A 22218-nucleotide genomic window follows, 5' to 3' on the forward strand; every position below is an offset into this window, starting at 1 on the left:
GATCATCAAGAACTCTTCAAACACTCACACTTTGTGAGTGGAAAAAAAACACAAAGAACGATGTCAACAGGTCCGTACCCCGTGCTGCTCTGGTGGTGTGCCTTTTCATGTCTGGCAAGTGGTGAACATACGCTCTAGTTTGATGGAGAACAGCAAAAAACAATACCTTGGGCAGGGTTACTCGGTTACTTCGGGAGGGTTACTTTCGTCCATGATGCAGTTGATTCCTGCACTCCGTTTCCGTGTGCAGCAATGTAATACGCCGTAATGAGCATTGCTGGGCTGGAGAAAGTTGTAAAGCAATTTACTTTTTTTCCGCATTGCCTTCCGTTCGTTCAACGTACAGCGCCACACGCCCCCGGTGGGCGAAGAGAAACCTATGGAGAATGGGTTAGAAATTTAATCGGAAGCGTTACGAGCCAGACTTTTTCCGCATCTGCATTCCACCGCCACGGTGGCTTGTGTCAATCTAGCCATAGTGCGCGCGGTGAAAAGACCACACTACCACAGGAAGTGTCTATTTTTAGCTTAGCCGCACACTCATCACATTCATCGTCGCCGCCGGAAGTGTTCACCCGATGCACTTCCTCGCATCCCGTTTTGCACCACAGTTTGCCGGGATGAAGGTTGGGTTTCATTACATTTTTTTATTTTCGTGCTTTACTTATCACCGGAAGAGTGCAGACGAACGAAAGAGAGATAGAATAGCACCACCAAGCACCATGTAGCGGTGGTCTAATCAACTTTTGCACCACACAACTGATGCACACCGCTAACCGGTGCCGGTCGAAGGTAATCAAAATTGTTCGACGATCCACTAATGTAAAGAACCAGCAAAACCGTCCAGCTCTGGTTGCTGTTTTTTCTGTTCTCGTCCAACGTTGCATGCCTTTTGATGTTGCACACCGCGTCGTACGTCGGCTTTTCCCGGAAAAGGATATGCAATAAAATGATAATGGCTGGCGTTCATTTCTAGAGCACATTTATAAATATCTCAAACCGCAGTATGGAGCGGATGTGGAACAAAAGGCAACCCGTACCCAGCCACGTAAGGTCAATTATGCACGCACCGGAAAAGGGTATCGATAGGCGCAAATAGACCGACGAACAAACAAATGCACACGAACCCTGCCCGGCACACATTTGCCGGCTGTATGCTAATTGCAAACGGTGTACCGGAAGCGAACGTAATGGAATTTGTGGACGCTGGCTGGTTACGCTTCATTACGTCTGTTAAGTGCTAAAGACAACTTGGAATTGATCATGGGCGCGATTTTTCACCTTGACCACGCGGTTTGAAGATCATATTTACCCATTCAATAATGGTGGCACGCTCGGGCGTGATGTGGTATGGTGACTGTGGTTGTCGTCTAAAGTCGTTCATTTTACATCCTCCACTGGGCTACCGTCTCGCAGATTTGCTCTCTGCAGGCGTTGGTGCCACGTTTACAGCAGCAGCAGTCGAGCCTGGCCGATCTCCTGACCAAGGAAAAAGTTTTCCAACAGTGCGTCTACTACGTCTACTACTCGCGAGTACTTCGAAAGTTCCCCAAGGGAGTGTTTCCAGTCCTTGTCTGTTCCTATTGTATATAAACGATATTTCCTGTGTCCTCACTACCTCCGGACACCTGCTCTATGCAGACAATATTAAGATCTTTAGCCCAAACCTCTGGTCGCGATGTCTATTTGTCTCGTCAATCCCACTTAGATTCCTTCTATCGTTGGTGTTCCGTTAAATTCCCAAACTTATATCCTAGTAAATATTCGATCATTTAGTTATCTCGTGCCCGCCTCTATAATGATAACCTTTGCTCTGTCCAGTTATGTCGTGTTCGTGTAATTCGTTATCTGGGCAGGACCCTCGATTGTACAGTAACTTTTATCAATCACTTCGAAAACATCCAGGTCATATTCGTAGACTTATAACAGAAATCCCGCTTGAATGAAAGTGCTTTTTTTGTTGCCAAGTCCTTACTCCTTTAGCATACGCTCAGGTTCTACGGAATTCTGTAGCTATAGTCTGGACTACGAAACGCGAACAGGGGCAGAGATATTTAATTTTTTTTATTGTTAAACCCTCCGGGTAGACAATTATAAATAACATACAAATACAAACAAAAATTATTACTGTCTGTCTACAGCACTAGACATCCTTGAGAGGAGTTTGTGCAGTCGGGAACTTCCAGAAACGCTTATCGCTTTACGGCACTAGTCGCAATAGTGCTCTTTCTTTTGCATTATCTCTCCCATTCCTCCTGTACTCATCCGTTCGTACGTAGACAAAACTCCCGAAATCTCAATGGACAACTTCTTATCATGGCATGTGTTCGTTTCAGTAAGACTTATACTTTCAGCGACCTCGACCGTAACCCAACGCACAACCTTCTGGTATATACACCGTCACGATCGTGTTCGGTCTCTCATCTTCTAAACAAGCGTCCGAGGTGTGACCAGCTATACCGAAGAAGAAAAAAAACTCTCTCAAACACCAAAACCCCAACCTCTAAACCTCCGTTCCCGAAAAGAACCACAAGAATTAGGTCATGAAAAGCTGACGGAAAAACACTCATGCGAGGGCGGGCATTGTGCAAGACAGCAACCACGCAACAGCCGAAAACAGCAACGGCAGAATTGGTCTGGACATAGCGCGCAGAACGGCATTCACCATGATGCGACACCCGACGACAGCATTATATTACACAACCACCCTCCGAACACACGCGAACGCCGCACGACCGAAAATAACCCCAGAAACGTACTAAACCTGAAGAGGAGCAAAACCAAAATCAACAAACAGGCGGTAAAAATACCATAACCCCCCTACGAAAAAAAAAAAACGTCTCGGCCGGACAGCGATAGAGCGGCACGCGGACGGCGGACCGGACTCCGCCACTCCACATCGCTAGGTCCGGTCGAGCACGTGGATGCGGGAGAAGACGATAGACGAGTGATCACTGATTAGCGATCGCAACGCACGGAACCTTTTTGCCAAAACGGGCGCATGAAGCCGCAGATCGTCATCGTTTAGAGCCTGATGCACAGCCACGGCAAACGGAGTGACCGCGCAGTTGAGTTACTAGCAGTTCCGCGGCACCAGTGCCCTCGGTAATACCTTCGAACGCGCGCGCACCACGTGTGGAGGAGTGATCCAGTTCGGTGTATCTAGATATTGTGGATTATTGTAGTTGCAGTTGGAGTGCACTGGTATAGTACTACCGTCCTGTACATCCCGGTATCTCAAACGTCTTCACTATTAGAGTAGAGTAGCCTGGCGCTAAGTTGAAGTTATCCAACATCATGGTAACGCACTGCTGCTAGTGCGTCCGCTTCACCACTCCCCGTCCCGTGCGCTGCAAAACGTGTCAACCGAGAATTGTGCCACGAAAGAGATGATCAACCGGTAATGTATTAGCCTCATCTAACTGTCAATGTGCCTGTTCGAACAAAGCGAGAAACCGCAATCAAAGCGAAACCCCTTCCCTTCAACATCATCACGTGCCCAATCAATGTTCGCACCAGTCCAGGGAAGTAAAGCTCCGACCACATCCGGCGATATACGTTAAAGCTTTACGCCACAGGGCATCATCACACCGCCATCAGGATCAATAAGCTTAAGCCCCTGCCATCCAGTCCCTGCTTTTGGCTCTGATTCTGATTTTCCAGAGCTCTCGTCCCCGCATCCGGTGGTACGTACAATCAGGGTACCATGTTAATCGGGGCCTGTTCCGTAACTTGTGCCATCCGATTACTCCACTGCCGAAAACCTACCTTACTAGCCCTTTTTTTTGTTTCTCTCGTTCTCGCGTACTCTCCAATCATCAACTTTTCGGTGACATCTCGAGTCACTGCTTTCCACTACGCTTATTCTTTCCACCTCGTCGCTCACGTGTGTGGCGGTTATGTTTACCATCTCCGTGCATGTGTATGCGTGTGGTTTCGGTTCCTATAGCATCCAGGAAAATCGACCGGCTGGTGCCATTGTCGGGTGGGTAAAAATGTGTCAATACTCCTGCGTGCCGCTCGACGCGAAGAGCATGCGCACGAACGAGCGCGTGTCGTGCAGGTGATTGAGCACGATGAGGCAACGATAGATGTCCGATTGTCTGCTCTGGAGTGTAGCAAAATGTGCTGTGAGTGTGTGGTGTGTGAACGCCGGACATGTAGGGAGTTCGCTGTCCGTGGGTGAACCGCAACAGTGCCTTCTAGTCTAGTGCTGAAGATGTTCCGGTTCAACAAACGGTAGCGCACAATGCCGAATCTCCACTTGGACAATCGATGGTGCATATGTTAATTGAACCTCACCGACGTTGTTGTGCGTAATACTAATATGCGTGCTTCGTACCTTTCTCCACAGCCGTACAATAGTAGTATTCTTCCATGCGCCGCTCGTTGCGGTTCTACTGTACTGGTGGCGACCGTATCTGTACCAAGCAGGCATCGGCTTGAAACAGACGCCACCACATCATGGAACATCCGATGCACTTTCACCGCCGGATCCCGGTCACACGGATCTCTCGGTAAAGCTGTCCTACTCAACGCTTCATATGTACGAAACGGCGGCCATCTGCTCAGATTCGGACATCTGCAGTAACATCGGTCGGTAAGGTCATCACCCACTACAGTGCCAACACCTGCTGCATTCGAGCGATTTGTTTACATCTCCATTGTTCTATCCTCTAGAGACCTGTTGAAACGGAATGGATCCGCAGTTGACGCCACTATCGGTACCATGTTCTGTGCCGGGCTTACCAACCTGCAGTCGATGGGCTTGGGCGGTGGATTCGTGATGAACATTTATCGACGCCGGGAACGTCGTGCCTACACGCTGGATGCTCGTGAAATTGCAGCGGGCCAGGCAGTGGAAGATATGCATCTGCACGATCCCAGCACCACAAACGAAGGTCCACTGTCGGTGGCTGTACCCGGTGAGCTGAAGGGTTACTGGGAAGCACATCAGCGATTTGGCCATCTGCCCTGGAGCGAAGTGTTACGTCCCACGCAGGAACTCTGCCGGCGCGGTATACCAATCTCCAAACACATGCAGGATTCACTATCGTTCAATTCCAAAGCGCTCACCGACGGGCAGATCAGGTACGGGCGAGATAAAATCTTTTTTTTTTATTCCACCGTCCGATGGTGATAGCAACATGTTTATCCACCAAAACAGGGAACTTTTTACAGATCCAACAACCGGAAGGCGAAAGCTACAGGGGGATTTCATACGACCAACAAAGCTGTGCGACACACTCGATCAAATCGCAGTAGAGGGTGGTGACACGCTATATCTGGGTAAACTAGCGAACGAATTTGCCGCGGATCTTCACGATATGGGCAGCATCATCACGGTGGATGACTTACGGAACTATAGGTAGGCCCAATAATGTTCACTCTACGTCTGCGGAACAGAATAAGCTTCAGGTGTGATGTGCGGCATTAATGATGTATGTGCTCTGGTCGGGGATGGAATATCCTCCAAACAAAACAACTCTGTCTCTGGCAGCAACAAAGGAAACAGCTGTAGTGTATTTGGGACTAGATCCAGCTCTTTGGATTTTAATAGCTCGAACCATGGTTTTGACTCTTCCATTTGTTTTTATCTCTTGTATCTTGGATTTGTATTCTAGACCTATCTTGAAGAGTTCTCAAAGGGTTCTGTTACTACTCCATTCAACTACTAGTTCTCACTGATAGTCCCCATGACCAAAGATGCCGGAGGTATCTCGTCATAGGGGTTTGAGCTCTTTTATAGACGCATGTCAATCATATCCAGTATCTTCACAGAACGAAATTTTACTCTCCAGTGTTCGGTGGAATGATTCCATACCAATCGATCTGGACGGGGACACGATGTACGTGGTGCCACCACCGGCAAGCGGTGTCTTGCTAGCATTCATCATGAACATCCTCAAAGGTTATCACTTCCAGCCGGACGATGCACGCAGCATCGAGGATACTATCCGTACGGTGCATCGTATCGTGGAGGCATTCAAGTTTGCATACGGCAAACGAACGGAAATCGGAGACCCTCGGTTTGTAGATGTTGCCGAGGTAGGTATTCGCCGGGAAGTCCAATATTGAAAGGTTTTATACACAGAAATTCCCTCTTCTACCCGTAGCTTACGTCTAATCTTACCTCAGTGGCGTACGCAGAAGTCATCAGGACACGTATAGAAGACGCACTAACGCGAACGGAACCAGCAGACTATGATGGTTTCTTCTTTACGCCGAACAATGACGGTACCGCACACATTTCAGTGCTAGGTAAATATGATTCCACTTACATCAGAAGTGTATCAGAAATAACTTCCAATGTCTTGTTCAACCAACACCTTTAGCACCATCTGGAGATGCAGTGTCGGTGACCAGTTCGGTGAACTTTTAGTAAGCTTTTTGCAGCACTAGCATGTACGCGTACCTTGGCGCCCTCTAAACACGTCTTCATTTTGTAGCTTCGGGGCAGGCCTGATGGGGCAGCGTACCGGCATCATCGTGAACAGTGGCATGGATGACTTTTCGTCGCCCGGTTTGCGTAACTACTTCGGACTACCTGGCTCAAAGGCAAACTTTATACGACCTCACAAGCGAGCACTTTCGTCTATGTCACCCACGATTGTGACGGATCTGGCACACAACGTTAAGCTGGTAATTGGAGCAGCCGGTGGGACTAAAATTACCACGGCCGTCGCACTGGTATGTTGTAGGTAGTAACCAACCTCCACCTGTTTGTTGTACATTTATCCGGGTTCGATTCCACCTTGCAGACCATAATGCGCGTGCTTTGGTTTGGATATGACATCAAGGAAGCGATCGATGCACCACGATTTCATCATCAACTCATCCCAATGGCAATACAGTACGAGTACGGCAATCTGGATGTAAGCGCTACGTTAGGACCACATTTTCTTTGAATACGTTCTTGACGTGTTTCTCACTTTGCAGCTCATCGTTAAGGGATTGCAGAGCAAAGGACATCGAACGACACGCTACCGAGAGCGTGGCTCGATTATTTGTGCAATCGCCCAGAATGCTTCGGGGGTGTATGCGAATGCTGACTACCGTAAAGGTGGTGACGTGGCCGGATACTGAAGAACGTCTCTCTTTTCTCCAAACCTCTTGTTATCGATTGCTGTGAAAAGTCGAAACAATGCAATACCAAGTCGAGAAGCTCTAGGTTAGCCATCGCACTCGTTGCGAACATCGCAAAAGAAAGACATCGCACTCGTTGCGAGCTAGCCTTAGCAACGCTGTAATACTAGACATAACATAACGGGTTATAAGCATTCGTTACTTTATAAAATAGCCAAAGGATTCAACGAACGAAAAACTTTATTCTCAAAGAAAAGAAAGACCAGCTCAGTGTCTATCTCTTGGTGCTAGATAAATAATGTCTTTAATATGCAGTTAGGTATAATTAAAAATTGGTGAGGAAATAGTAAATTCGACAAAGACAACAATCACAAAAGCGAGTTGATATATTAACTTTAAACCCGAAGACAATTTGCAATAATAAAACACCAACTCCCAAGTCACCAATCCGTTTCCAGAGAATTTAGTCTGGAGATGTCTTCTCCAACACCGGCAGCATCCAATCTTCGATAGGTTTAGCTCTGCTTGATCCCAGCCAAGGAGCTCCTCTCACGCTTCATGAGGAATTGGTCGCAGACATCAACAACAATGCCTCAAGGCATTGCCCCGGTACTGCAAAAGGCGACACCTGGTGCCTCTTACAGGAGATGGTTCAGGTGTAACAACTCTTCTACAGATCGCGTTCGCAATTACGAAAAATGTTCTTCATGAAATGATATTAAATACCTCATACATATGAAAGGCTGCCATTAAATATGAACGAAAGATGCACGTGGGAAAAACAAAGACAACAATACACATTCAATCAAGTAAAACATTTATTTATTTATTCCTTAAATTCGGTTCGGTTTTAAGCCCTTTTCTACTACTACTCTTCTTGATGCTGGTCTTTAATACGTTCAACCCGCATCCCACGGAAGCATTCTCGCTTTAGGCGTCGTCGTGGAACGTATTAAATAGAATTGCTTATCTACCGCATGAGTGAATAAAACATAAGGCGTCGTTAGAACAGACCCGTGACGCATTGAGCGCAACTCCTACGCCAGTACGTTTTCACTCGAGTGCTCGCAGTTGTAATGTAGCTACGATTTAGTGAAGCAAAGGAACGAACGAAGACAGACCAACCAGTGGTAGCAGGACGATGGACAACCAGTAGACATGAGCTAAAGGACGGAAAAGATCGGAATACTAGCGGACGAATCGCTGCAAGGGAAGGAACATTATTTACAGAAAGCGATCCGACCATGAAACAAGAGATTGGTGAATGGTGGATGCACTCTTCATCAGGATGAATCTTTCTTGAAACCGGTGTTGGAAACTATAGTAAAATAGGGGCTATCGCGTAAGCATGCTTAAATTTAGCTTCAGCTGTAACGTTCATATGCTCATTTTCCCCTCACAATTTCACAATCACCTCATACATTTAGCAGGTGGAAAGTGGACAAATGACCCGTGATTTAAGCTGGTTTACATGAGGGCCCCTATTAATACATCAGGTAGGCCTACGCACTAAGTACTCTACGATAGTAAATTTGGCACATGTCGATTTCGAAGATATACTCTCGAGGTAGTTAGTTGCACTGAAACAGTATCATACAAGGTTATTATTATAATCGTCGCATTAGCTTAGTTATGTGCATGCATATACATCAGGTGTGTGTTTAAAACTAAAAATGAAACAGAAATGCGTCAATTGTATCGCTAATCCTCATCCCGATGCTCTCCGGTGTATCGGTTTCGAACACACGTTCCCCTTTGTAAAAAAAGTACATGTTATGCTGGGGCAAATCCTATCGGGAGAGAAACACGGTTAGAGCACCAGTAGTCGCATGCGTCACACAATTGTAGTCGGATGACAACTTACCGAAAGTAGGCAGTACTGTTCCATAAGAAAGGCAAGCGTATAATGTCTTTTCATATGGCATTTCACAATTTGTTTCTTGAATGTAGCCATTCCCTTGACAGTCACGGTGATAGTGCCAGTAACCTGTTAATGAAATAAAAGAGGTAAAAACAACCTTATACCGATGAGCACAACAGACACACCACTATTGTACTAGCAAGCAAGAAAACTCATCCAAATTGGTTATTTGGTTACGTATTTGGCTGCAGACGTTGAATACCTAACGTACCTTACAATTCAACACTATTCCAGACAACAAACATGTTCCCTACTAAAAAAGGGCCAGGAAAAGGTGGAAGAGTAGAAGGAAGAGGAGAAGAAGGAGGAGTAGGAGTAGGGAAAGTAATAGCAGTTAGGTTAGGAAAAGTTTTCATGCATTATCGGCACCCAAAAAAGCATTCGCCAACATGCTGCATATCAACAAGCTTAAAGAAAAAAAACCGACTCAAAAGAACCAAGCGGACTTATCGTGCGCACGCTCAAAGTCCGGCATTTTGCAGAATTCATCGACGGAGAAAATGATGGAATACCGGCACTACCGTGTCGCCGGAAGAAAACCGCGCCATAACTATCTAAACGTGTGAATTTTCTATGCCACAATGTTTAACAATTATTCGCCAAGCCCATTTTCCCTCTATCTAACTTACCTCTTCGAAGGACAACATCTTTTTTCGCGAAACACAAATTGCACAGAGTTTTGGCTGAAGAAGGCTGTAGAAGGCTGAAGAATTAATTTCTACTTTCAAGTCCACCGTTACTAGATCAAAAATTTCGTTTTCGTTACCAAGGTGATGGCCAAGGTGTATATATCGCGAGCGTTGTTGAATGTGTTAATATTGTCACCTCCGGATTATCAGTACGGCCGCTGAAAGCCGATAGAGCGCTAGAAGTACCGTATTTCTCAAGCCGGGTAACAGTTTCAAACTATTGTCTCCAATTTATAAAATACGTTTTCCGAAAGTGGAAACTGGTTTTCCAGCTCCGAAATGGAAGTTTCTTGTCTTGATTTATCATTCCATGCTTATAAAGATGCGTATAACACGACGACATTATTTGAAGTTAGGAAGCAATAGTTTAGAACTTAGAATGAGTGTGAGAATCACTGGACCACCAATCCTTTCGCCTTCACCAATATTTGCAATGCCCTTGGAATTGTTCCGTCATGTAGAGAAATGTAGATTTGCTTAGGCAAAATTTATCTCCTGCATTATTGTCAATTAAACTTACGTATAAAATTGGGACATCAGTTCTAAATATGTTTTCTTGGGTGAATTTCCTATTAAAATGCAGTGAAAACAAGCTTGAAGCCAGTGAACTAGTTGACCAGTAGTATAAACACATACAACGCTGTGCTGTCAAATATGTCACCACCCTAACTTCATTTCAACTTGTGCATTTGGAGGCAGCGGCGGGTCGCACGATCTGAAAATCATTGTTTCAGCAAGAAATCTGTATTCGTTGTTAAGCTCAGTTGTGTGTACGAAAAAAAATGGCTGACGAAAAGAAGGTACGTACGAAAGGTGGCAATAGGATTTGGCAGTGAGTTGTTAAACATTGTGACAATGGAAAATTGTTAAATCTTGGTTGTTGTGTGCGGTCTTCTGTCGGCGTCATTGATTGCGTGTGTGACCATGATGGTGTCGGCTTTTGGAGACACACGGTCAACACCGTCCCTTCCTCCCCCCTTCCCGCGACGATGATTTCTGCAAAAATGCCTGGCATTGGTCGCGAACGCGCGGTAAGTCCGCTTGTCTCTAGAAGTGGTTAAAGCTGTTCTTTTGCCTGTACGTGTGTGTAACTTTTCGGTTTGTTCATCTGAACCGAACGTTTGTGAACGCTTGTCCTAGCTTCCCATTCCATTACCCCTTGTTCACACTTCTCTACGGTCGACGCTCTTATTCGATGTATTGGTTCCAGGAACCAGGAACGCGTTGTGTTTCAGTATGTTTTGTGCATCGCAAAGAAGCATTTCTTCATAACTGCATAGACAGCAGAGTAGATTGTTCACGCTTGACTAGCTGTTTCTTTGTATTATTCATCAGTCATCATGTTTTTGTTTTATCTCTTATTTCAGATTGCGGTTGCGCCAGTTGCGAAGGGCTCGGAGACCGACCGCATCAACCTGAGAGTCCTGGGACAGGACAATGCGGTGGTACAGTTCAAAATTAAAAAACACACACCACTTCGCAAGCTTATGAACGCGTACTGCGACCATGCGGTAAGTTGTTTTTTCCGATTAAGCAACATCTTTGCTATGTGACTCATACATCACAATTTTCTGTTCGTGTGTCTCGCTCCGGACAGGGTCTTCCGAAGCAGGAATTGCGCTTTCGATTCGACGGATTCCCAATCGGGGAAAATGATACCCCGACAACACTGCACATGGAGGAAGGTGACACAATCGAAGTCTACCAGCAACAGACCGGAGGCACGGTTTAAAATGTAACGTCCTGACAGTAGGAGAGCGCGTTACTAGTTTTAAGTCTTCTTTTACTTTTAACAAGCGGATATTTCAGGGCGTTACTAATAATTATTCATTTCTTTTTCCATTTCCGCGGCTTAGTCGACCGTGCAGCGGAGGAAACCAATTTATATTGATAACATTTCGCCCACCCTGGGCTGAACCAAACCTACGTTTGGTAATACTAACAACAAAAATAATAACAATATCAGAGCAGTTGTATTGTAATTTTGTAACATCAGTTTTGAGCGTATATTTAAAGCTGTAGGGAGCCTGAGCGATTAGTAAACCTTGCATTTATTCAACTGATTGATCTGAATTCAACAAGACCGATGTTACTTGGAAAATAAAAGCAACTGAATTTGTAAAATACGGAATGGATGTCTGATATTGAAAGGGCTTATATTCAGATATTCCCTTTTTACCCGTGGGTGGCTTACGGCTAATGTCACCTTAGTGGAGTACGCAAAAGTCATCGGGACATGTGTCTAACATGTCTAACATCAGAAGTGTATCAGAAATAACTTCCAATGTCTTGTTCAACCAACACCATTAGCACCATCCGGAGATGCAGCTTCGGTGACCAGTTCGGTGAACTTTTAGTAAGCTTTTTGCAGGATTAGCATGTACGCGTACCTTGGCGCCTTCTAAACACGTCTTCATTTTGTAGCTTCGGGGCAGGCCTGATGGGGCAGCGTACCGGCATCATCGTGAACAGTGGCATGGATGACTTTTCGTCGCCCGGTTTGCGTAACTACTTCGGACTACCTGGCTCAAAGGCAAACTTCATACGACCTCACAAGCGAGCACTTTCGTCTATGTCACCCACGATTGTGACGGATCCGGCACACAACGTTAAGCTGGTAATTGGAGCAGCCGGTGGGACTAAAATTACCACGGCCGTCGCACTGGTTTGTTGTAAGTAGTAACCAACCTCGACCTGTTGTACATTTATCCGGGTTCGATTCCACCTTGCAGACCATAATGCGCGTGCTTTGGGTATGACATCAAGTAAGCGATCGATGCACCACGATTTCATCATCAACTCATCCCAATGGCAATACAGTACGAGTACGGCAATCTGGATGTAAGCGCTACGTTAGGACCACATTTTCTTTGAATACGTTCTTGACGTGTTTCCCACTTTGCAGCTCGTCGTTAAGGGATTGCAGAGCAAAGGACATCGAACGACACGCTACCGAGAGCGTGGCTCGATTATTTGTGCAATCGCCCAGAATGCTTCGGGGGTGTATGCGAATGCTGACTACCGTAAAGGTGGTGACGTGGCCGGATACTGAAGAACTTCTCTCTTTTCTCCAAACCTCTTGTTATCGATTGCTGTGAAAAGTCGAAACAATGCAATACCAAGTCGAGAAGCTCTAGGTTAGCCATCGCACTCGTTGCGAACATCGCAAAAGAAAGACATCGCACTCGTTGCGAGCTAGCCTTAGCAACGCTGTAATACTAGACATAACATAACGGGTTATAAGCATTCGTTACTTTATAAAATAGCCAAAGGATTCAACGAACGAAAAACTTTATTCTCAAAGAAAAGAAAGACCAGCTCAGTGTCTATCTCTTGGTGCTAGATAAATAATGTCTTTAATATGCAGTTAGGTATAATTAAAAATTGGTGAGGAAATAGTAAATTCGACAAAGACAACAATCACAAAAGCGAGTTGATATATTAACTTTAAACCCGAAGACAATTTGCAATAATAAAACACCAACTCCCAAGTCACCAATCCGTTTCCAGAGAATTTAGTCTGGAGATGTCTTCTCCAACACCGGCAGCATCCAATCTTCGATAGGTTTAGCTCTGCTTGATCCCAGCCAAGGAGCTCCTCTCACGCTTCATGAGGAATTGGTCGCAGACATCAACAACAATGCCTCAAGGCATTGCCCCGGTACTGCAAAAGGCGACACCTGGTGCCTCTTACAGGAGATGGTTCAGGTGTAACAACTCTTCTACAGATCGCGTTCGCAATTACGAAAAATGTTCTTCATGAAATGATATTAAATACCTCATACATATGAAAGGCTGCCATTAAATATGAACGAAAGATGCACGTGGGAAAAACAAAGACAACAATACACATTCAATCAAGTAAAACATTTATTTATTTATTCCTTAAATTCGGTTCGGTTTTAAGCCCTTTTCTACTACTACTCTTCTTGATGCTGGTCTTTAATACGTTCAACCCGCATCCCACGGAAGCATTCTCGCTTTAGGCGTCGTCGTGGAACGTATTAAATAGAATTGCTTATCTACCGCATGAGTGAATAAAACATAATCCGTCGTTAGAACAGACCCGTGACGCATTGAGCGCAACTCCTACGCCAGTACGTTTTCACTCGAGTGCTCGCAGTTGTAATGTAGCTACGATTTAGTGAAGCAAAGGAACGAACGAAGACAGACCAACCAGTGGTAGCAGGACGATGGACAACCAGTAGACATGAGCTAAAGGACGGAAAAGATCGGAATACTAGCGGACGAATCGCTGCAAGGGAAGGAACATTATTTACAGAAAGCGATCCGACCATGAAACAAGAGATTGGTGAATGGTGGATGCACTCTTCATCAGGATGAATCTTTCTTGAAACCGGTGTTGGAAACTATAGTAAAATAGGGGCTATCGCGTAAGCATGCTTAAATTTAGCTTCAGCTGTAACGTTCATATGCTCATTTTCCCCTCACAATTTCACAATCACCTCATACATTTAGCAGGTGGAAAGTGGACAAATGACCCGTGATTTAAGCTGGTTTACATGAGGGCCCCTATTAATACATCAGGTAGGCCTACGCACTAAGTACTCTACGATAGTAAATTTGGCACATGTCGATTTCGAAGATAAACTCTCGAGGTAGTTAGTTGCACTGAAGCAGTATCACACAAGGTTATTATTATAATCGTCGCATTAGCTTAGTTATGTGCATGCATATACATCAGGTGTGTGTTTAAAACTAAAAATGAAACAGAAATGCGTCAATTGTATCGCTAATCCTCATCCCGATGCTCTCCGGTGTATCGGTTTCGAACACACGTTCCCCTTTGTAAAAAAAGTACATGTTATGCTGGGGCAAATCCTATCGGGAGAGAAACACGGTTAGAGCACCAGTAGTCGCATGCGTCACACAATTGTAGTCGGATGACAACTTACCGAAAGTAGGCAGTACTGTTCCATAAGAAAGGCAAGCGTATAATGTCTTTTCATATGGCATTTCACAATTTGTTTCTTGAATGTAGCCATTCCCTTGACAGTCACGGTGATAGTGCCAGTAACCTGTTAATGAAATAAAAGAGGTAAAAACAACCTTATACCGATGAGCACAACAGACACACCACTATTGTACTAGCAAGCAAGAAAACTCATCCAAATTGGTTATTTGGTTACGTATTTGGCTGCAGACGTTGAATACCTAACGTACCTTACAATTCAACACTATTCCAGACAACAAACATGTTCCCTACTAAAAAAGGGCCAGGAAAAGGTGGAAGAGTAGAAGGAAGAGGAGAAGAAGGAGGAGTAGGAGTAGGGAAAGTAATAGCAGTTAGGTTAGGAAAAGTTTTCATGCATTATCGGCACCCAAAAAAGCATTCGCCAACATGCTGCATATCAACAAGCTTAAAGAAAAAAAACCGACTCAAAAGAACCAAGCGGACTTATCGTGCGCACGCTCAAAGTCCGGCATTTTGCAGAATTCATCGACGGAGAAAATGATGGAATACCGGCACTACCGTGTCGCCGGAAGAAAACCGCGCCATAACTATCTAAACGTGTGAATTTTCTATGCCACAATGTTTAACAATTATTCGCCAAGCCCATTTTCCCTCTATCTAACTTACCTCTTCGAAGGACAACATCTTTTTTCGCGAAACACAAATTGCACAGAGTTTTGGCTGAAGAAGGCTGTAGAAGGCTGAAGAATTAATTTCTACTTTCAAGTCCACCGTTACTAGATCAAAAATTTCGTTTTCGTTACCAAGGTGATGGCCAAGGTGTATATATCGCGAGCGTTGTTGAATGTGTTAATATTGTCACCTCCGGATTATCAGTACGGCCGCTGAAAGCCGATAGAGCGCTAGAAGTACCGTATTTCTCAAGCCGGGTAACAGTTTCAAACTATTGTCTCCAATTTATAAAATACGTTTTCCGAAAGTGGAAACTGGTTTTCCAGCTCCGAAATGGAAGTTTCTTGTCTTGATTTATCATTCCATGCTTATAAAGATGCGTATAACACGACGACATTATTTGAAGTTAGGAAGCAATAGTTTAGAACTTAGAATGAGTGTGAGAATCACTGGACCACCAATCCTTTCGCCTTCACCAATATTTGCAATGCCCTTGGAATTGTTCCGTCATGTAGAGAAATGTAGATTTGCTTAGGCAAAATTTATCTCCTGCATTATTGTCAATTAAACTTACGTATAAAATTGGGACATCAGTTCTAAATATGTTTTCTTGGGTGAATTTCCTATTAAAATGCAGTGAAAACAAGCTTGAAGCCAGTGAACTAGTTGACCAGTAGTATAAACACATACAACGCTGTGCTGTCAAATATGTCACCACCCTAACTTCATTTCAACTTGTGCATTTGGAGGCAGCGGCGGGTCGCACGATCTGAAAATCATTGTTTCAGCAAGAAATCTGTATTCGTTGTTAAGCTCAGTTGTGTGTACGAAAAAAGATGGCTGACGAAAAGAAGGTACGTACGAAAGGTGGCAATAGGATTTGGCAGTGAGTTGTTAAACATTGTGACAATGGGAAATTGTTAAATCTTGGTTGTTGTGTGCGGTCTTCTGCCGGCGTCATTGATTGCGTGTGTGACCATGATGGTGTCGGCTTTTGGAGACACACGGTCAACACCGTCCCTTCCTCCCCCCTTCCCGCGACGATGATTTCTGCAAAAATGCCTGGCATTGGTCGCGAACGCGCGGTAAGTCCGCTTGTCTCTAGAAGTGGTTAAAGCTGTTCTTTTGCCTGTACGTGTGTGTAACTTTTCGGTTTGTTCATCTGAACCGAACGTTTGTGAACGCTTGTCCTAGCTTCCCATTCCATTACCCCTTGTTCACACTTCTCTACGGTCGACGCTCTTATTCGATGTTTTGGTTCCAGGAACCAGGAACGCGTTGTGTTTCAGTATGTTTTGTGCATCGCAAAGAAGCATTTCTTCATAACTACATAGACAGCAGAGTAGATTGTTCACGCTTGACTAGCTGTTTCTTTGTATTATTCATCAGTCATCATGTTTTTGTTTTATCTCTTTTATTTCAAACACACGGCAGGTTGCGAAGGGCTCGGAGACTGAACACATCAACCTGAAGGTCCTGGGACAGGACAATGCGGTGGTACAGTTCAAAATTAAAAAACACACACCACTTCGCAAGCTTATGAACGCGTACTGCGACCGTGCGGTAAGTTGTTTTTCCGATCACATCATACATCACAATTTTCTATTTGTGTGTCTCGCTCCGGACAGGGTCTTTCGATGCAGGTAGTGCGCTTCCGATTCGACGGGCAACCAATCAACGAAAATGATACCCCGACAACACTGGACATGGAGGAAGGTGACACAATCGAAGTCTACCAGCAACAGACCGGAGGCACGGCTTAAAATGTAATGTCCTGACAGTAGGAGAGCGCGTTACTAGTTTTAAGTCTTTTTTTTACTTTTAACAAGCGGATATTTCAGCGCATTGCTCATAAATCTTAATTTTGTTCATTTCCGCGGCTTGGTCGACCGTGCAGCGTAGGAAACTAATTTATATTGATAACTTATCCCCCACCCCGGGCTAAACCAAACCTACGTTTGGTAATACTGACAACAAAAGTAATATCAGAGCAGTTGTATTGTAATTTTGTAACATCAGTTTGAGCGTATATATAAGGCTGTACGGAGCCTGAGCGATTAGGAAACCTTGCATTTATTCAACTGATTGATCTGAATTCAACAAGAACGATGTTACTTGGAAAATAAAAGCAACTGAATTTGTAAAATACGGAATGAATGAGTTTTACTTCGCTAAGACATCAGAATTGTAGAAAACCAGTTCCAGAAGGGTCGTCATTTCGATTTATAGAAGTTCGTTGATAGTTACTATCTTTGGCTGGAAGGTTAGACGTTGAGTGAACTGAAATAGCATTATACTTGTGAAAAAGAAATTATTTATATGAAATATGCATGTTATTTATATGAAATATGTTGGCGATTCCGGTGGTGTTACATATTTTGACAATTAAACAAGAAAACAATGAAGATTGCGACTTGGTTTAATCATAAAGCAATCCCTGCAGCAGGTTATGATTTGTTTCGGGAAGAGGCTCGGCCCTTATCCTTTACCGACTAAACTGTTTGACTGGTTCAGCATAGTCAATGCATACATTTATTTGAAACATCAGCATTCGTTACATAGCGCCATTTCCAATTCCTTCCATTTAGGAAGAGATAAGTAGGGGGGAAAATATGTTGTTTTGGTTTTCCATCCGTTCGTACAAACATTTGTGCAAAGCAATATACGTCATCGCTCGTAGCGTCATCTGCTGGGAAACGGGTGCGAATCTCTTGCTGTTCCGTTTTCTTCCCTCTGATAATATGCTGTCAAAGCGAACTGTCAATTGAACGGCTGGCAGGGCAAATTTGCAGTTTTGGTGTACCGAAGAAGCAGTGAGATTCCATTTCCGTATCACGGAGCAGTGAAAAGAATTCTACAATCATGTCGCTGGTTTCGCACATTCTGCGCCGTTCCATCTCGCAATCAATTGCTCGTAATGCTCAGGTCGGTGGACCGTCTGCCGTGGCCGGCCATGAAGGTAAGGGAACATTTTTTTGTTGCTGTTGTTGCCCGTACCATACCGTGTGGCTTACATAATAACAGCTAACGAGCTCTGTCGATTGGCGTTACTCACAACATTCCACCCACATTTTCCAGCCGGTGGCTACAAAGTGTGGAAGAAGCTGTCGTTCTTTGTGGCCATGCCCGCTGTCGGCCTGTGCATGCTGAACGCTTACCTGAAGCACCAGGAGGAGCACGGACATCCGCAACCGGAGTTCGTCAAGTACGAGCATCTGCGCATCCGGAACAAGCGTTTCCCGTGGGGCGAGGGCAACAAGAGTCTGTTCCACAACCCGCACACCAACGCACTGCCAGACGGTTACGAGCATTAGAGGGATGAGACACGTTGAGACAGAAGGCGCGTTCTTCTTTCCCTTTATTGGCCCCAAACATCCGGGGAGTTCAACAAGCGGCAAAGCGAGGAACCGTTTCCCAGCCGGCAAATAGTGTTGTTTAAATAAATTCTGCTATCGAGTATGATTCAATAATTAAAGAATAGCTGATTTCATTCACTGAGATAAGTTGTTAACATGCGGAGGGATGCAACGGGGTCCAAAGAAGAAACGCCGAATATGGACATATGGATATGGCTTGTTATAAACATGGAACCTTTTAGAAGGATATAAATTACATAATAACTTTCGCTCTTAGCAATAGCAAAACATCACCGAAAAGAACGTTCCCAAGTGTCTTGTGTCTTTTTAGAAGAAATATTTTATAATTACACCATACAGTAATAAACATAAATAATGCTCTGCAGGCTATTAGGATAGAACCAACACTCACTCAAATCAATAAATAACACAATTACAATGGAATGTAGAGGCCTACGCTTATAGTTTGGTAAAAATGATCAATATTATCATAAACATAATTGCAAACGCGAGCAGCATTATGCAATGCATTTTCCGATTCTTGCGCTGGTACGATTCGGATTTTTGCAGCTGGCGCAACCCATCGCTAACGCGCACCTGGGCCGATTCGATATTGTAGTCGATGCGGTCCAGTATCGTGCCCTGCTCCTGTATCAGCTTCGAAATGTCCTTAAAGATGACGTTCAGGTCGGTAATCGAGTTCGTCATGCGCAGCACCTCGTCCTCCCGGCTTTTCAGCTGCTTTGTGTTATCCGCCTGTATCAGCATTATTTGCTTCTGGTTGATGGTGAGCCCAGTCGCGGGCAGCTGAAAGAAATCATCCAACAGCTGCTGATCGTCACCGTCATCGTCGTACCCGGCACCGCGCCCATCCGATTCCATCTGCAGAAAGTTATCGAACGTGTCGACCGGATTGGAGGAGGTGTTGCGAAGGATGGTGCTGTTGCTGTTACTACTGCTATTGCTGCCACCCATGCCACTTGGACCAACTCCCGACAAACTCGACTCATTGGCTTTAAGCGTACGGGCAGTTTTGTGTGCCTGCAGTTGTCGGTACTGCTCCGTTAAGCCCTGCAACATAATCAAACAGTGCTTCTGTATGTTTCTTAACAGGATTTCTTCCAGTCCTGTTGCGGGAGAGAAGCAGACAAAAGTAAGTGACAGACAAATTTATAAAGACATCCTCTGCAGCTGTACCATTATCCAATCGGCGTAAAGAGTTGATGTTATCGTGACACCTGCAAATCAGCTGCTTTATTTCCATCATGTAGCTTTCAGTCTGCCAAAACAAAATCAAAAGGATTTATTACTATATTGGTTGGCTGTTGAAAAAACTGAGTCATATGTTTTACCGTGCTACTACTCGTGGAGTTTTCATCACTCAGTACCGAACGAACTTCAGCCGTTTGAAGCTTTTTTACCTCGTTAATACGTTCCTGAATCCTGCAACAAAACGTAGCATACTATCATTTAAAGCGTCTTTTCCCTTTGCTTAACCCAAATCTCTTACTTGAACAGCAAATAGTTCGCTTCATCGTATTTTCCGATCCATCGCGGTTGCTCGCCAGATTTCCCGGCTGGCTCGAGTAGATTTTCGTTGTCCGAATGCTGGGATATTGGAAAACAACTAACATAAAAAGAAAATCCCACATATGCTTTAATTCCAAGGCGAATGCTTACATTTTCATAGCCAACGTTCCGGTTGTGCACAGCATTGTTTCGCAGCATGTGAAATAGTTCGGTCAAATTTCGGTGGGACATGATGAGGAGAACGCTAAATTTTCCACTATTTAATAATTTTTCCTTCCATTCACTATTATTTTGCATCTATTTTCTGTTTGTTTTCTTTGCGATCGATATTCGAGCTGACGTTATGCTGTTTGACAGCTGATCTGATTTTGACAACTCGCTCCAACGTTGTTGAAGCATACAGCCGAACGAGAGTCTTGGTCACATTTCTTGCTTCTGCCGTTTTGAAGAAAATAAACGATTTCTGCACTACTCATTTAACATCGAACAATTTTCCAAACTATGAACATGCAAATGCATCCTATAAATAGCACATTTTAACTAGAAAAAGTTTTCTTCTTATTTATGTTCCTTCCTGAATGGAGCTGTCAAACAAAACCACAACAAACCCTGACGTTTTCGAGATACGCAATTTTGACACTTACATAATTTGGTGCAACCATTGGAAAGCGGTAAGGGAAAATCCTTCATTCGCACTAAAAACCATTCATTGCGAAATTTGTACGCTTATTCATTTTGTTCTCTTTGTTATCCGATCTAATAATCCTGCCAGCCAATGATTCGCAGCTTTTGGAAACGCTACAGGGTCGTGATCATCTTTCCAGCGCTTGCGTTCGGCTCGATTGCGGCAGACTACAACTACACCCGGCAGTGGAAGAAGGCTCGGTTGGAGCATAACAAACAGCTGGTTCAGCACGCGTAAGCGGTCTTTCGTATCAACCACAATCCCACTATCAATCGGCAAACTAACCGGACAATGTTCGGAATCACGCGTCAGTATCTGTGGAGTGTGGTGCCGATGTTCGGGTTCGGCATTGGCTGGTTTCTGGACTGCAAGGAAACAGAACGTATGACGATGTTCCGGGACAAGAGTGCACTGTACGGGCGCACGCTGAAGGAGGGCGAGAAGCCAACGTGGCCGTAGTGCAGAGGGGCATAGAAGAAGGACGCAGCAAAAGAACATTTAGGCGGCCATAGAAGCCTGCTCTTTAGAGCGAAATCGAAATACAATGATGTAAACCCTTAACGATTATTTTTGTGTTTATTATGTTTAGGATTAAGAACTCCTGTTGAGTGCAATTATGTACAAAGAGTAGCTGCCTTATTGAAGTTGATATTGCTGAAACATAGGTACAAGTAGGTGGAAACGGAATGCCCTCGATCTCTTCAAGATGCTGGAACAATCTGTAAAGCATAGTTAACTTTTTCCCATCAGGGTCAGCTCAATATCTCACCTTTTCATTTTAAATTTGGCACCACAAATCATTCATCCATTGTTTGTTTTAGAAGACGCAAAAAAGTAGGTTTCATGGCGATATGCATAAGAAGTAGATATGCTTATGTAGACCAGTGAAGAATTCTTCGTGGCAACCGGTTGAAGTGAAAGCACAGAGTAAGTAAGGGAGAAAGAGTTGGTACTAAGATAAAGAACGATGTAAAATAACACCCACGATGCCAGTACGCATGAGCGCCCCATGTCCGAGGAGTTTTTGTTGATTTTTACTCTCAACAACTAAAGGAATTGCGTTTGCCACGATGTTGATGAAAACTGCACATTACATGTCCTTGTGGCACAGCTCCCATTTATAGAGCAGTTTCAATGAGGAACCAAACCGCAAGAGGAACAAAGAGGGCAAATATTTTCAAAACAACGGGTGAAACCGAGCAAAAGGATAAACATATGTCCAAAGGCTCAATGTCCTTATACAACGAGCGGGGGATGTAAATATTGTTGGAGAGCAAAGATCTTGGAATCTCGCCATATTGGGAGAGCAAGAGCATTGCTGGCATGCGGATGGCGCTCACGGA

The 22218-nt window shown here is 44.4% G+C and overlaps 8 protein-coding genes across 8 annotated transcripts; 7 read left to right on the top strand and 1 right to left on the bottom strand.

The window, feature by feature from the left end:
* The first annotated feature begins 4358 nt into the window (after window positions 1-4358).
* LOC128714511 (glutathione hydrolase 1 proenzyme-like) lies at window positions 4359-7086 on the top strand. Its single transcript, XM_053809389.1, has 9 exons — window positions 4359-4600; window positions 4681-5091; window positions 5168-5368; window positions 5802-6048; window positions 6117-6261; window positions 6336-6381; window positions 6450-6690; window positions 6762-6875; window positions 6940-7086. The coding sequence occupies exons 1-9, from the start codon at window positions 4545-4547 to the stop codon at window positions 7084-7086; spliced, it is 1608 nt and encodes a 535-aa protein (XP_053665364.1). The 5' UTR covers window positions 4359-4544.
* Window positions 7087-10478: 3392 nt separating this feature from the next.
* LOC128709724 (small ubiquitin-related modifier 3-like) lies at window positions 10479-11428 on the top strand. Its single transcript, XM_053804772.1, has 3 exons — window positions 10479-10500; window positions 11080-11207; window positions 11294-11428. Exons 1-3 carry the CDS (start codon window positions 10479-10481, stop codon window positions 11426-11428), a joined length of 285 nt encoding a protein of 94 aa, XP_053660747.1.
* A 708-nt stretch (window positions 11429-12136) lies between these two features.
* On the top strand, window positions 12137-12748 carry LOC128710464 (scoloptoxin SSD20-like). The gene is made up of 4 exons (XM_053805556.1): window positions 12137-12361; window positions 12429-12449; window positions 12517-12537; window positions 12602-12748. The coding sequence occupies exons 1-4, from the start codon at window positions 12137-12139 to the stop codon at window positions 12746-12748; spliced, it is 414 nt and encodes a 137-aa protein (XP_053661531.1).
* Window positions 12749-16140: 3392 nt separating this feature from the next.
* Window positions 16141-17067, top strand: LOC128717921 (small ubiquitin-related modifier 3-like). Its single transcript, XM_053811634.1, has 3 exons — window positions 16141-16158; window positions 16748-16867; window positions 16933-17067. Exons 1-3 carry the CDS (start codon window positions 16141-16143, stop codon window positions 17065-17067), a joined length of 273 nt encoding a protein of 90 aa, XP_053667609.1.
* A 1099-nt stretch (window positions 17068-18166) lies between these two features.
* LOC128706877 (cytochrome c oxidase subunit 6A, mitochondrial) lies at window positions 18167-18618 on the top strand. Its single transcript, XM_053801823.1, has 2 exons — window positions 18167-18263; window positions 18383-18618. Exons 1-2 carry the CDS (start codon window positions 18167-18169, stop codon window positions 18616-18618), a joined length of 333 nt encoding a protein of 110 aa, XP_053657798.1.
* Window positions 18619-19119: 501 nt separating this feature from the next.
* Window positions 19120-20421, bottom strand: LOC128709611 (syntaxin-16). The gene is made up of 5 exons (XM_053804620.1): window positions 20341-20421; window positions 20171-20268; window positions 20013-20103; window positions 19858-19939; window positions 19120-19787 (listed from the first exon to the last, which is right to left on the bottom strand). Exons 1-5 carry the CDS (start codon window positions 20419-20421, stop codon window positions 19120-19122), a joined length of 1020 nt encoding a protein of 339 aa, XP_053660595.1.
* A 347-nt stretch (window positions 20422-20768) lies between these two features.
* LOC128710751 (uncharacterized) lies at window positions 20769-21112 on the top strand. The gene is made up of 2 exons (XM_053805639.1): window positions 20769-20861; window positions 20963-21112. The coding sequence occupies exons 1-2, from the start codon at window positions 20769-20771 to the stop codon at window positions 21110-21112; spliced, it is 243 nt and encodes an 80-aa protein (XP_053661614.1).
* Window positions 21113-21166: 54 nt separating this feature from the next.
* Window positions 21167-21334, top strand: LOC128707663 (NADH dehydrogenase [ubiquinone] 1 beta subcomplex subunit 1). The gene has a single exon (XM_053802624.1). It carries the CDS (start codon window positions 21167-21169, stop codon window positions 21332-21334), a length of 168 nt encoding a protein of 55 aa, XP_053658599.1.
* Window positions 21335-22218: the final 884 nt, after the last annotated feature.

This window comes from Anopheles marshallii, chromosome X (genome assembly GCF_943734725.1).
Source record: "Anopheles marshallii chromosome X, idAnoMarsDA_429_01, whole genome shotgun sequence".
NCBI classification, from domain to species: Eukaryota; Metazoa; Arthropoda; class Insecta; order Diptera; family Culicidae; genus Anopheles; species Anopheles marshallii.